Source organism: Moesziomyces antarcticus (assembly GCF_000747765.1).
Source record: "Moesziomyces antarcticus DNA, scaffold: scaffold_v10002, strain JCM 10317, whole genome shotgun sequence".
In the NCBI taxonomy this organism is placed as follows: domain Eukaryota; kingdom Fungi; phylum Basidiomycota; class Ustilaginomycetes; order Ustilaginales; family Ustilaginaceae; genus Moesziomyces; species Moesziomyces antarcticus.
The window spans coordinates 1,144,003-1,158,038 of NW_014639008.1; the positions used below are offsets into that span (position 1 = coordinate 1,144,003).

The 14,036-nt window shown below is 60.6% G+C and overlaps 6 protein-coding genes and 1 non-coding gene across 7 annotated transcripts; 2 read left to right on the top strand and 5 right to left on the bottom strand.

The window, feature by feature from the left end:
• Positions 1–486: 486 nt before the first annotated feature.
• PAN0_002c1306 (serum paraoxonase/arylesterase) lies at positions 487–1,832 on the top strand (the record flags this gene model as incomplete). Its single annotated transcript, XM_014803473.1, has 3 exons — positions 487–1,275; positions 1,351–1,732; positions 1,798–1,832. The coding sequence occupies 3 exons, from the start codon at positions 487–489 to the stop codon at positions 1,830–1,832; spliced, it is 1,206 nt and encodes a 401-aa protein (XP_014658959.1).
• A 146-nt stretch (positions 1,833–1,978) lies between these two features.
• PAN0_002d1307 (uncharacterized protein) lies at positions 1,979–3,814 on the bottom strand (the record flags this gene model as incomplete). The annotated part of the gene is made up of 2 exons (XM_014803474.1): positions 1,979–2,016; positions 2,086–3,814. The coding sequence occupies 2 exons, from the start codon at positions 3,812–3,814 to the stop codon at positions 1,979–1,981; spliced, it is 1,767 nt and encodes a 588-aa protein (XP_014658960.1).
• A 668-nt stretch (positions 3,815–4,482) lies between these two features.
• PAN0_t002d0005 lies at positions 4,483–4,568 on the bottom strand. Its single transcript is given in 2 exon segments — positions 4,483–4,518; positions 4,533–4,568. It is a non-coding gene; the product is annotated as a tRNA-Pro (tRNA).
• Positions 4,569–4,811: 243 nt separating this feature from the next.
• PAN0_002d1308 (sulfide quinone reductase protein) lies at positions 4,812–6,782 on the bottom strand (the record flags this gene model as incomplete). The annotated part of the gene is made up of 1 exon (XM_014803475.1): positions 4,812–6,782. One exon carries the CDS (start codon positions 6,780–6,782, stop codon positions 4,812–4,814), a length of 1,971 nt encoding a protein of 656 aa, XP_014658961.1.
• A 448-nt stretch (positions 6,783–7,230) lies between these two features.
• PAN0_002d1309 (px domain-containing protein) lies at positions 7,231–10,647 on the bottom strand (the record flags this gene model as incomplete). Its single annotated transcript, XM_014803476.1, has 1 exon — positions 7,231–10,647. One exon carries the CDS (start codon positions 10,645–10,647, stop codon positions 7,231–7,233), a length of 3,417 nt encoding a protein of 1,138 aa, XP_014658962.1.
• Positions 10,648–11,153: 506 nt separating this feature from the next.
• Positions 11,154–12,898, top strand: PAN0_002c1310 (8-amino-7-oxononanoate synthase; the record flags this gene model as incomplete). The annotated part of the gene is made up of 2 exons (XM_014803477.1): positions 11,154–11,355; positions 11,451–12,898. 2 exons carry the CDS (start codon positions 11,154–11,156, stop codon positions 12,896–12,898), a joined length of 1,650 nt encoding a protein of 549 aa, XP_014658963.1.
• A 76-nt stretch (positions 12,899–12,974) lies between these two features.
• On the bottom strand, positions 12,975–13,811 carry PAN0_002d1311 (deoxyribose-phosphate aldolase; the record flags this gene model as incomplete). Its single annotated transcript, XM_014803478.1, has 1 exon — positions 12,975–13,811. The coding sequence occupies one exon, from the start codon at positions 13,809–13,811 to the stop codon at positions 12,975–12,977; it is 837 nt and encodes a 278-aa protein (XP_014658964.1).
• Between the last annotated feature and the right edge of the window lie 225 nt (positions 13,812–14,036).

Sequence of the window (14,036 nt, forward strand, 5' to 3'; positions counted from 1 at the left end):
TGCTCATTTTGGACACGCAACTTGGCAGCGGCGTAACATTGTCAAAATTCGAACCGATGTCGCCAGACTGAGCGACGCCTGGAAAATGCGGGGAAAGCATGAAAAGCTGCAGTCCCAATTGCCAATCTGCGGGCCGCAGGTAGCCGGTGCGGAAAGGAAGAAGAGCGCCGCTTCCGATCTCAGATCAAGCGAGCTTGATGCGGAGCTGCGCACTTGCGAGCAAGTGCGAGCAAGATGGGCTTGCGGGATCTCATGTCTGGATGTGCAGCAGACGCTTGCTTGTTGTGGCGTAGAGTGGTCTGTGCGAATGCAGTCCTCGTGCCTCTTGCCGCTGCTGCTTCCGCTCGTGCTGCTTCCGCACCAACCGCACTTCGGCAATCCACCGCGTAAAACTCATCCGCACCCTCCCTAGCCATCGTCCCTTCAGACTTCATCAAGCCCATCCTGCCATCATAGCTACCATCCGCCCGCTCGCGATTCTCAATCATGCCGAGCCTTCTCACGTGGGTGGGTCTACCCATCGTTCTCGCCGCGCTGGCCTACCAGTTCCTCTCGGGCCCCGGCTCCAAGGCGCACGACGTCTTCGGCCTCGGCCGTCCGCTCAACTACACCTCGCACGGCCCCTGCACCAAGATCCCCGAGCTCGAGGCGTGCGAGGACATGTGGCTACACCGCCCGTCCGGTCTGCTCTACCTCGCGTGCTCCGACATTAAGAGCCGTCTCTCCTGGCTTCCGGCCGTCGACAACCTCGACGTGACTGGCCGGTCCAACACAGACCACATCGCCATCCTCGACACCAAGGGCTCCGGACCCATCGCTTCGCGCATCACCAGGGTCAAGCCCGTCGGCTATACGGACACGCTCAACCTGCACGGGCTTTCGGTCTGGGAGATCCCTGCCAAATCGCCCGAGCTCAAGCCGACGCTGAGGGTGTTTGTCAACAACCACCGTCCTCCCATCGACCCTGTCTCCAAGACCGTCGTGGACGCCAAGACGGTAGGCGCCAACTCGACCTTCGAGCTCTTTGAGACCACGCTCGGCGAGGGCAGGATGAGGCACGTCCGCACCTACGCCGGCGAAGCCGTCCGCACACCCAACAGGCCAGCCGCGGTGGGTCCAGACAGCTTCGTCTTCACCAACGACCACAAGACCAAGACGGGCAAAGGAAGGATCCTCGACTTCTTCCTTTCGCGCAGCGACCTCGGCTTCTGTGACAAGTCCGGCTGCAAAATCGCCAACCCGGGTCCGTTCTACTATCCCAACGGCCTCGTTCGAGTAAGTTCGCTCCCACGCACACCGAGCTCATCATGACCACTCTTACTGACGTCTTAAAACTTGTGCGGAGTGCAGAGTGCCAAGTTCCCGAACCGAATCTACGTGCCTGCATCAGCGGACGCCAACATCCGCGTGTTTGAGCTGCAGGCGGACAACACGCTCACGCTCATCGACGTGATCCACACCGGCTATCCCTCGGACAACATCACGGTGGACGAGGACGACAACATCTACACTGCGAGCTTCCCCAACGTGCCCAAGCTGCTCGCCAAGTTCAAGGACCCCGAGAACGTCGCCTCGCCCACCACCGTGCTCAAGATCAGCCGCAACTACGACAAGGACCAGTTCTTTGGAAAAAAGTGGAATGTCGAGAAGCTCCTTGAGGACGACGGAAGCGGCATGTCGGGCGCCACCACCGCCGTGTGGGACAAGCACAACGGCGGCCTCTGGCTGAGCGGTAAGTGGATCCTAGCCGTCGCTGACTCGGAATGCAAGCGGCCACTGACTTTCTCTTTCTCACAGGCGTCATGAGTGTCACGGCTTTCTGCAAGGTCTAAGCTCTCAAAGAACCTCCCTCGAAACCCATGTAACCCAATTTAGAGAGCCAGATCACCTTCACCAGCATTCACACCACACTGTTGACTTGAAAATGAATTCGAGCAGCAGACCTGACCATGATGAATGTGAGCGCCGTGCATGCCGTCTAGACCCTCTTCCTGCCCAGACCGGGCAGTGCAAAGACTGCAATCCCAATGATGTCAGTGCGTCAGTATCTGCAGCATGGTCGCTTTGCGTCGGGGTTGGACTTACACTCAAAGATCTTCTCGGCGGGGATGGCGTCGCCTCTCCTTCCCTCGAGCGCGCTCATCTTGTGGCCGCGTACAATGCCCACCACGCTGCCGGACTCGACATCCACCACTGGGCCACCAGACGAGCCGGGTGGTGGAAAGTTGGGTAGCGGTCTGCGTGTCTGGCTCTGCATGACGCTCGTTTGGCCTGCCGCGCTGGAGGTACCGCCCGCTGCCATGGCTGCTGGTCGAGCCGACTCGGTCACGGTGCTCGACATGCGAAGCGCATAGTCGCCCTGCAACGCCGGCGGGTTGGCAGGCGACGAGACGAGCAGCTTGTAGTCCAACTGCGCCAGCTCGTCGTACGTGCCCACCATCGCACTCGCACCACAAGGGTCCTTGTACTCCACCAGCCTCGCTCGGCCCCATCGGCTGCGGCCTGCATCGTCGCGCTCCAGCTTCACCTGCTCGCGCTCGCGGCCTGGTGGCGGCGACACTGCGCGATCGGACAGCGCAAGCCCCTGACGATCCGGGTCAAACGTGTACGCCGGCAGAATCGCGCCCGAGTCGTCTTCCCAGCCCCAGAACGACGATACCGACAGCTCGCTGTTTACGTGCGCAGGATACGGCGATACAGGCAGCGTGCGGATCGGCATGCTGCCCGCACCCGTGCCGTTGAGCGTGAGCGCAGTGCCGCCGAGCTGCAGCAGAATGACATCGGACGCTGGCAAACTGCTGATCAGCGTGCGAACGGGATAGATGGCGCCCGTGCGAGTGATGGCCAGCGCGATGGTGTCCGAAGGCTCAGCATCGGCTTTGGCCGCAGAATCCGATGCCTCACCCTGCTTGCGCGGCTGCGATGCCCGCAGCGTGTGTGCGCACGATACCACCAGCGCACCGGTACCGTCTCCGTCTTCTGCCGAAATTTTGTCGCCGCCCTCGACCGCAAACGCCGAGCACACGCTGATGCGCTCCGTTCCCCTGCCTCCGTTCAAGTTGGACACGTAGGCGAGCAGAAGCACGCCATCGTCATTGGCATCCTGCAGTTCGGCCTCGGAGCTGTGTGCGGAGGTGAGCGGCACCTTGCGGTCGCCTGACGGTGTTGGCTCGTACGGCAGCTCTATCGAAAGCTGGTACTCGGCTCTCGACTCGAACCTCTCGAGCAGCTGCGAGATCGTCGCTGCCTTGTACGTGTGTGCTGCGTCAGCCGAACGGGGCCCAGGATTGGTCGAGGCAGCGTAGAGCGCTCGTGCCGCCGCAAGCACACGCTCGTCCAGCTCGTTGCGGCCGTACAGAGCGTCAATGGGATGCGGATGCTCGCGATCGACAATGTTGCGTCTGTCCTCCAGCTCTCTCAGAGGGCGCTTGAACATCTCGTCGAGCATCTCGTCGCGCGAAGGAATCGGAATGCCCTTCCGCTCTGCGCCGATGGCGGAGCCCTTCATGCGCTGGAGATCGGCATGGTTGGAGCTGCTGCCCCTCGATTGGGTGGATCCAGTAGGATTCCGGGGCCTAAGGCCGCGCAGAAGATCCGAGATGTCGTTGGGGTTCTTGCTGCCAAATCGAGGCGGAGTGCCGTACGTGCCGGGCGCAGGTTCAAACTCCTGCCCTTCGCGCGGCGGTGGTGGGACCGACGTGCCGAGAAGTGCATCTACGGAGCTGGAGGGATTGACAGGGACAGCATAGCTGCGTGTGAGGCTTCCACCAGGCAGCGTTGCACGAAGGCGCAGGCGCGCTGTTCTCGCTAGCATCTTATCCACGAGTCCAGCAGGCAGAGTGTCAATGGTTGAGTGGGAGAGAGTGAGAGAGGTGTCGCTGAGCAATGGTTGAGGTTGTTGAAGAGAGTTCGCGGTGGTGAATGCTGATAAGGAGGGTTCTGCTGAGCGAGGTGCGGATAGGTTGGAGGGGTGCGCGGCTCAGCCGGTTGTGAGTCTTATGCAAGTCTCAGGGTGCTTGCAGGGTCGTCGCCGGGCTGTGCGTGTGGGCAGTGTCATTTTGGGCTCGTGTGGAGGTCGCCGCAGGCTCCGCTCTCCTCCCGGCTGGCTGGCCGCGCCGCGCCAATCGTGAAAGGCCGAGGGCGCCCTAAGGCTCGCAACATTTCGGTCTTGCTGGCGTGCTAGCTGCATGCAATGCTACGAGTCACCCACACCAAGTTAGCACCTGCAAGCGCATGAGCAGATTCTTATCAGATTGTGGCGTGCATACGTTGCATGCAGGTCAGGCTCCGATTGGTGCCAGCAGGGTGGGAGAGACAGCAAAAAAATGAAGCACAGCACGGCCACTACACCATCTCGAAAAACTTGGAATCACCATTACGCGTCCATTTTCTGATCAACTTTGCAAGGAAAAAGTCGGAGCGCACTCTCCTCGTTGTTCTGCATCCGGATAGACCCAAAAAAAAGGCAAAAATTGGACAAAGGGGCCGCTACGAGGATCGAACTCGTGACCTCTTGCATTCGCGCTAATGAACCCAAAGCAAGCGCGATACCACTACGCCAAGCGGCCGTCCGTATTTTCCCGAGCCGAATGTAGCATATATATACGCTGTTGCTTGCGCTCATTTTCTCCAGCGATTCATTGCTTCAATCCCGTATCTCTCTCGGACCTCATGCTACTGTATGCCTGGTTGTAAACACCATGCGAGAAGCTCACGTTGCGACCAAAGGTGATGTTGTCAGATTACTAAATTACAAGCTAGGACATCGGATGTGCAACGGGGCGACCCAAGGCCTAGCAGAGGAAGTGAGCCTACCAGAGAAGGCGGCGCTCTTCTCGCTCTGCACGGGCGACGCGCTTGTTGAGACCCCAGGACTGCTTCTTGAGCTCATCCTGCTCCTTCTTGGCCGCCTTGACCTCCTTGGGCAGCGGCGCGACGATCGAGATGAAAAGCGGGCTGCAGCCAAATTCCTTTGCGAGCTTCGACTTGGTGTTGAGGATGGGGTCCTCGGCACGCAGGCGCTGGATCATCGCGATCTGCTGCGGCGTGATGGCCTCGTCGCTGGCCGCCTTGCGAGAGCGCGGGCGCAGCGCAGGAGGGAGCGACGCCTCGGCACCTTCCGCGAGAGGGTCTGCTGAGAGAAGCGGTTGCGGCTGGTAGATCGTCGAACGCGGTGTGCTGGCGGTCGGCGGTGGTCGGACAATGAATGTCTCTCCCGAGGGAAGCGTGTGGCGGACGGCGTCGGGCGAGGCGTCCAGAGGGTCACGCGGTCGACGCGCGGGCGTGTTGCGCAGCCCGACACTCGAGGTCGCGAATCCCCTCCTCGACCCAGGCATAGTGACGCTGCGGGAGCTCGAGGAGAAGCTACGCTTGGCTGCGACAGCTGCAGGACTGATGGGTGCCGAACCGAACGAGAAACCCTTGGGTCCGGCCCAGGTACCCTTGACGTACGAGTTGTAGTACACCCAAGGGAAGAAGCTCTTCTTGAGGTGGTAGAATGCGGAGCGTGGCACGCCCTGGTCGATGCCGAACAAGCTGCCGAACGTCTCCTTGGGCTGGCCGCCGTACTTGAACTCGGCGAGCATCACCTTGCCGTACTCGGTGAGCAGCGGGCACGAGGTGTAGCCGTCGTACTCGGCATCGGAATCCTTGCCCTCGAGCGCCTGGCCGAGGTTGCGCACCAGCACGGGCGCCTCGGCCGTGATTGCAGCGGCAGTCTTGGACGTAGGCAGCGACGACGCATCGCCGATACTCCACACATTGTCGAAGCGCTTGTGTCGCGTGCTTCCCTGGTCGACATCAACGAATCCAGCGCCATCCGCCAGCGGGCTGTTCTTGACCACGGCGAGCGGTCCCATCTTGGGAGTGACGTGGAGCAGGTCGAACTGCTTTCGCACCTGCTCCTTGCCTCCAGGGCGGCCAAAGACGGCGGTGTTGCCCTCGATAGCGACAAGGTCGTGCTCAAAGAGACCGTTGACGCCGCGCTGCTGGCGCAGCTCGTTGAGGCGCTCGCTGTACTTGGGCACGCCGAACATGACAGGCAGGCCGGTAGCAAAGTCGATCGAGATGGGAGAGCTGGCGGAGTCGGCGGGGTTGTAGAGGCCAGCCTTCTTCCAGTGGTCGAGTGCAAGCCACATGGCCTTCTGCGGCGCACCGGCGCACTTGATCACACCGGCGGGCTGCGTGAAAATGGCATTGCCCGACTTGAGCTTGGAGATGGTGTCGAACACCTTGTCGCAGGTGTTGTAGCCGTAGATGGTGGAGACAAGCGAAGAAGGGTCGGCAAGAGCTTCCGGCAGGCCCTTGATGGTGTCGTAGTTGATGCTGAGGCCGGGCACGACGACGAGCTGGTCGTAGGCGATCTTGTCGCCGTTCGAGAGGGTGATCTGGTTCTGGGTAGGGACGAACTCCTGGACGGCAGCAGCGTAGTGCTTGAGCTTGGGGTCGAGAAGCGAAGCGAGAGGCCTGCGAAGATCACGCTTGTCCTTGAGACCACCGCCGACGAGCGTCCAGCCGGGCTGGTAGTGGTGCCATTCGGACGGGTCGACGATGGCGATGTCGTCTTGTGCGAAGCCGCCGGATCGGATGAGCTGGTGGCTCACAGCCATGCCGGCAGATCCACCGCCGACGATCACCACCTTGTGGCTGCCGGAGCCAGAGGCAGCATGCTGGACAGGCGAGTCGGAGACGGTGGCCAAAGCGCGTGTGGCCGCGAAGCCGGCGACGCGGGAGCGGGGCAGCGAGGCGGCCCGCATCGACGAGCTGAGACTTGTCTTGAGCATCGCGTGCATCTCCGAGCGAGTGTGATTGCGCAGTGGGGATGGTCTATATGCACTTGCTCGAGCGTAGGAAGGAAAGGTTGCAAGTCGGTGTGCCTCGGCGAATTCACTTTGTGTCGGAAGCTCGTCGGATCCGCTCTGGGCGGGAAGATCTGCCTCCCATGCTCTCCCGAGCACGCTCTCGCGAAAAAAATCCTCCTGCTCCTCCGCCTGTCGAGCACGCCATGCGGAATTTAATTCAAGCTCCTGACACGAAGTACAGTCTAACAACATTAAAATTTGCCCCTCATACGAAGGAGCCACAGGAGCTACACACTCGAGTCCTTCGCACGCTGCTATAATGTCAAGCAGAGCTGTGATTGACGACATGATGGTAGGATTGCGTATGCGTTGCGAGAGTGAATAAAATGCATGACAACAAGAACATCGAGGAAAGGAGTTGCAGAGAAGATCACCACTTGTACTCGCCAGGAAGGCGGTCCGAGCCCGATCCCTGACGGCGCGTTTCTCCATCTGCGGACCCGCCACGGCCAGAGAAAGGCGACGAGACGTAGGAGGTAGGCGACGATGTGGAAGCCAGGTCCATGTTGCGCAGGCCCTGAGACAGTCCTGAAATGTTACCGCTTCCAGTGGCAGCCAGCGGAGGCATCTGCAGATCCGAACCGGCCTGTTGGGCGTACGGGTCGTAGCTATTAGATCGGAAGCTCGAAGCGCTTGCGGTCCTCGCCGGACGCAGCAGCGGTCGCACCATTTCGACGAACAGAGGCAGCATCTCGGGCAGCACCTTGAGCTCCGGTGCCTTGGGAGCTGGGATCTTGCGACGCTTGCGTGTCTTTTCGGCATCATTGCCGTCGGCGGCCGGCCTGGCTTCCTGCGGCGTTGGCGGAAGATCCTTGGTTGCGTGTTGCATGTTTCCTGGTGTCAGCGTCGTCTGACGGGATGGTGTTGGTCTCCACCTCGGCGCTGCTTCGTCCTCCTCCCCTTCGGCATCCGTGTCGCTGGAAGACTGACGCCTCAGCGGCGGCCTATCGCCCGAATGCGCGCGCCCCTGACCGAACTCCTCCTCGTCCGAGTCCTCTTCGTCCGACGTGTCCAGCTCATCCTCTTCTGCCTCGGCATCGGCCACCTCACCCGTGAAGATGTCGCCCACGCCGAGGTTCTCGACCATGGCGCCGACGAAGGCAGAATCGTCCTCCTCGGTAAGGCCATCGGTCCGGCGCTTGTTCTCTGCACCGATCAGCTTGCCAGCCAGACCGGCAACCTCGCGATCTGCCAGCTTGCGGCGCAGCTTGAGCTCGCGAACAAATTTGAGTCGGTAGGCATACAGCACAAGCGAGTCGATCTCGTCGAGCGCCCGCTTGCGCTCCTCGCCTCCGGCAGGCATGCAGATTTCCAGATCCACCTCGCCGATGCCTCCTTGCTGCTGTGCAGGCTTCGCCGCGTCGGTCTCCGCTTGACCCGCCGCCTGCGAAACAGCATCCGCCGAGCGTTCGTTGCCGCGGACAAAGTTGATGAACAGCTCGATCCAATGCATGAGACCATCGAAGAGTCCCGAGCCTTTCGAGTGTACTTGATGCACAAAGTTGTAGAATCGTCCTTCATGCCGTTCGACCAAGTCGACAAACACTTGCACCGTCCTGGTCGGGTCCGTGTAGCTAAGCTCTTCGTTCGCTTCCACCGTTTTGATGAGGTCGGTGATGAAAGCCTGCAGGTCCGAGAGACTATCTGCAATGTTGGCGAGCTTGTACACCTGGGCGAGCGGCGAATAGAAGATTGTGACCATGTCCTTAAGCAGCTCGGCGGTGACACCCTCAAAGATGAGCGAGATGAGCTGCTCCTTGTCGCGCTTGCGCGTGAGCATCTTGATCAAGACATGCAGGTCCTCGTACAACCAGGCGTCGTCGTCCTGGGGTCCTTCGTCTTCGAGATCTGGATTCTTGAGTCCTCGCCGGTACTCCTTGTACACCTCGTAGGCTTGACTCGCCTTGACCACGCGATGGATCTGCGAGCGACCCAGCGACGGGGCTTCAGGCGAGCGCAGAATGGTGGTGAGCAGGTCGAGACGCTCCTCGTCAGCATCCTTGCGGTAGAGAGCCTGAACCTCGGAGGGTGCATAGACGAAGAGGCGGACCTTCTCGCAAATGACTGGGTCATCCACCTTGGCTGCGATGGCCGTGCATACTTCGTTGAGTTCTCGCACCTCATCCTGCAGGCTGCTGGAGAACATGCGCTGGAGCAAGCTACGCTGACCGAAGGGCTGTGCCAGAAAGATGTCGAGCACTCCTCTGACCATGGCCATGGGATTGGAGATGCGCAGGATGCCGCGCAGCATAAAGTAGGGCATCATGCCATGCATGCGCTTCATCTGCGAAAAGATCTCGGACGAGTTGTCGCTGCCCATGAAGATCTGGAAGATGGTGGAGGCGAGGCTGATGCGGCCCCACTTGAGCAGCGCCTTGTACTTTTCGGGCAGGTCCTCGATGCGCGGGGTCGACTTGATGGTGGCAAAGATGCGCGTGAGTCCATCGTGCTGGATCAAGTCCTGCTTGAAGTCCTTGAGATGCGCCTGGAGCTCCTGTGCACGTTTTGCGGCTTCGTCGGCGAAGCGCTTGTGTTCTTCTTCACGCACGTGGTCGAGGCCTTCTCTGATGGCCGCATCCTCCTCCTCTGCCGGTGTTAGCTTGGTGGGTTCTGCGGTCAGGAAATCCATGAGGAGGGCGCTCTCCGCCACTGCGCGGCTTGCTAGAAGGGAACGAAGATATGCGCGTAGTGTGAGACGGTTCTTCTCCCTCGCGAGAGGACCGGTGGGCAACGGAATGCGTGGTTGACCGCTGGAGTCGGTCGACGCACGCGGATCGCCGTCTTCGAGGGCTGATGACGAGGCATCTACGGACGGTCGCTGATAGGGGTCTGAAATGTCGGTGTTGGTTCGATCCTTGGGAGGCGGAAGACGGACGTCCTCCTCCGGGTACTCGACTCGCAGTGTCTCTGCGAGCCTGGCAAAGTCGCCGTAGCGCCGTGAGACGTAGATGTCTGGCTGGCCGTAGCCTGAGCGAGTGCGGATGATAAATTCCTCGTGAGCGCGGCTGCGGATCCTCCCTTTTGTGACCACATTGCGCACGGATACGACGTTGATGTCAAAGCCTGCACTTTGGTTGAGCGAAGAGGTAGACGAGGAGGCCGAATGGGATGAGGAGGGACGGCCATCGCTGGGCACGTCAAGATGCTTGGACGAGGATCGAGGGGAAGCGGCGGCGCGTCCTAATGCAGCCTTGCGGCGGGCTTCGACGGCACTCATGCGGAGGCGGTCACGGTCGGAGATGCGAACGACATCCTCGCCGACGTTCCTTACCTTGATGGCGGAGCCGAGAAGAAGGACAAAGTATTTTTCGATCTTGTTTGTGAGTCTACGACGTTTTGTCGACTCGTCGCGATCGTCTGTGCTGCTGATGTTGCGCTCGAGGAACTTGTCAAAGAACACCTGCACCTTGTCCGCAAAGAAGTTGGGAGGTGCTGATCGGAGGAAAGGAAAGGTGAGGACAAAGTGCTGGAACATGAAACGCAGCAAAGGAAGGTCTGTCCTGCGCGCCTGAGGCGAAGGACGAAAGGGGGGCCCAAAGGTGGAAAGCGCATCCTTGGTGTTGAGCTGTGCGACCTCCTTCTCCATCTGGAGGCGGATGAGCGTCTTTTTGAGGTAATGCGCTCGGAGAGGCGTGAGTGCCGAGGGGTCGGCTGAATCGACGAGCTGCGGGATGCTGGCTCGAGCGGCTTTGCTCGAGATGATGGCATCGTCGGCGTTGCCCTCGTGAGGGGCGAGCGACGTGCCTGCCGAGGCAAATGCGGGGTCGTAGCCTGGTGACGCGCTCATTTCGAGATCGCTGGGCAAGAGCGTATGTTTGGACGCCGGAAACCGCCAAGATGGAGCACCGCTTGCGGACACGTTGCAAGAGGATGATGTATGCTCAAAGTGACCGTGTCGGGCTGTCAGCTGGAGGAGCTTCGGGCGGTGATGAAGCCTTTGCCTTGGGATGGTGGGAGGCAATCAAGAAAAGACGAACCAAAAGAACGGATGTGGATTGGCAGCTTTCTCCCCCACCTTTTGGGCTGTGAGGCGACCCTGAGTTGAGGGGACCACGTTTGCCTTTGTATGCCTCGCTTGTCTGGCTTCCAGAGTGCCCTCTGACCGATGGGCTCTGACGCACAGGCGCAGGTGGAGGGCCGTCTCGCCCTCTTGGCTTGCATCACCGCCCGGCACTGCTTTTTTGCAAGTGCTGCTGCTGTGCCTGACTGAGCGAAAAATACCGGCGGACGGACCAACCGAACGGAAATTGAAAACAAAAATGTGCCGGAAAAAGCGATTCGACAACGACAAACATGCCCGAATCAGACGGTGGATTTGCCGGCTATCATCCCGCAATCTTTGGCTGCGAAATCCAGGGTTTGGCCGCGATTCTTCCCAACGCTGCCGAGCGCGCGCCCAACCTCCATGCTCCGGCAACCAACCGACGACTCACCTCCGCCCCAACAACAGCACAGATCACCATCTCGCCAGATCTGCATCGTCGCGGCTTCGCAAGTTCACCATTCGTATAGATGGAGAGCACCCCATAGACGTCTACATCTACGAATTCCCCTCTCCGCCCTGCTCCGATCCTCATCACCCACTCCTAGAACGCACACTCGATATGTTGGACGATGAGCTGCAGGCAGCGCTTGACAGAAGAGCAGCCAAGGGTACGCTGCGCCAGCTCACCATTTACCCGACCTCGTCGACGGCAGCCTCAACATCCTCATCCAGCGATCAGCCCCTGGTCGACTTTTCGAGCAACGACTACCTGAGCCTGGCCACCTCGTCTCGGGTGCGCGCCGACTTTGCTGCCATCATTGCATCGGATTCTCCGCTCTCGGCACAGCTCGGCAGCGCCGGATCACGGCTGCTGGACGGCAACTCGTCCGCGCACGAGGCCATCGAGGACGACCTCACGCGCCACTTTGCCTCGTCGGAGGCAGGCCTCCTCTTCAACTCGGGCTATGAGGCCAACGTCTCGCTCCTCAGTACACTGCCTCAGCCCAAAGACGTCGTCATCTACGACGAGCTCGTCCATGCCTCGGTGCACGATGGGTTGAGGCGTTCGCGCGTGCCTGCGCATCTTCGCATCCCCTTCCGCCACAACTCGGTCGATCACCTCCGAGACATTCTCAGCCGGCTTCGTCAGGATGGCACGCTGACTGCCGGTACAAGCGCGGCCCCCGGCGAGCAGCGCAACGTTTGGCTGGCCGTCGAAAGCATCTACTCCATGGACGGGGACGCTTGTCCCTTGCGTGCGCTGCTCGATACGCTGTCGCAGCACGTGCCCCAGCACCGCATCTGCGCCGTGGTCGACGAGGCGCACTCCACCGCCGTGTACGGCTCGCGTGGCAGAGGCCTCGTCAACGCGCTCGGTCTTCAAGACGATCCGCGCATCACGGCCAGGCTCATGACGTTTGGCAAGGCGTGGGGTGCTTCAGGCGCTATCGTGCTTTGCAGCAAGATCGCCAGGCACTATCTCATCAACTATGCGCGCCCGCTCATCTTCAGCACTGCGCTCGGCTATCCCCAACTGGCGTCCATCCTCGCAGCGTTCCGTTCCGTACAAGACGGGTCGGCCGAAAAGAGGGCCCGTGCTACCTTTGGCAATGCGAGAAGGCTCGTGGACGGCCTGGAGGGCGTCATTCGATCGCAATCTCCGGCTGCCAAGCGAACGATCGCTCTGCCACCACATCTCAAGCCCAAGCAACAAGCTCAGCTCGCAGTGGTAGCTGATGACGACTTTGTACGATGGTCGATGCAGCAGCCCTCGCCCATCGTGCCCGTGTTGACGAGCCGCGCACGCGAACTCGCAGCGCATCTTCGCGCAAACGGGTTGCTCGCAAGGCCCATCTGCTATCCCACCGTACCCAAGGGCGAGGACAGAGTCAGAATCTGCGTCCATGCCGATAACACGACAAGCGACATCGACAGGCTGATTGACAGCGTCCAGTCGTGGGTTCACGATGATTCCGGCCACATCTCTACGCGGACAGAAGTCGGTCGACACGCAGCACCATCACCCGCACACGCACTTGCTGCCAAGCTGTAGACCCGGACTCGCAATACCAGCCGTCAAGGTGCACCCACTGACATTGACACTGTACAGGATCGGCGATCGTGGTGAATTAGTATGCCGAGGCGGAAGTGGGCGCGGCAGCAGCGCCGTTGCGGATCTGCTCGACGATGGCCTTGGTGCCACTGGCGCCGACCCTTGTGGCGCCGTTTTTGACCATGGTGTGCACCGTCTCGAGGCTTCGAATGCCACCGCTTGCCTTCACCTCCTTCTCGCTCGGGTTCCAGCCCAGACCCTGCGTCTTTGCGACCTCGTACATGAGCCTCACATCCTCCTTGGTGGCTCCTGCACCGCCGTAGCCCGTGCTGGTCTTGATAAAGTCGCCGCCTGCCAGACACGCAATGTACGACGCGGCGACGATCTCGGGCTTGGTCAGCATGGCCGTCTCGAGGATCACCTTGAGCTTGGCACCGTGCTCGTGGCATTCCTTGGCGACCGCCGCAATATCGGTGTAAACCTCGAGGTACTGCTTGGAGCGCAGCAGACCGATGTTGTTCACCATGTCGATCTCGCGCGCACCTTCGGCACACGCCGTTTGCGCCTCGAGCACCTTGGACGCCGTGTTGGCAGAGCCGAAGGGGAAGCCGATCACAGAGATCGGCAGCACCGCGGTGCCTGCGAGCTGCTTGGCCACGAAGGGGATCATGGACGAGTTGACGCACACGGTCGCAGTGCGGTACTGCTTGGCCTCGGCACAGACAGCTTCGATCTGGTCCAGCGTCGCATTGGGTGCCAGCAGCGTGTGGTCGATGAGCGAAGCCACCTCGGCCTCGGTGGTAGGCACCGCCGGCGCCGGCTCGATGGCCGGCAGCGTCTCGAGCGAAGTCGGCAGCGAGGAGAGCAGCGACTCGATGCCAGCTGCGAGCGACTCCTGGGTAACGGCAGACATCTTGATGATCCGGTATGAGTTTGGCGATGTGATGGTCTTGGGGTGAGATAGGGAGTCCTTGTGGTTGCCAGTTGAAGTTGTCCTTCTTAGGCGCACGTCGGAAGCTCGGCCCACGCGGAAAGTGCATCTTTTGCCTTCCCCACGTTCATCAAGCTTTGTCGGTCAGAAGAGGAAACAGGCCGAGGGAAGCTCGGACATGTCCGAAAATCGGCGATGTCGCCAAGT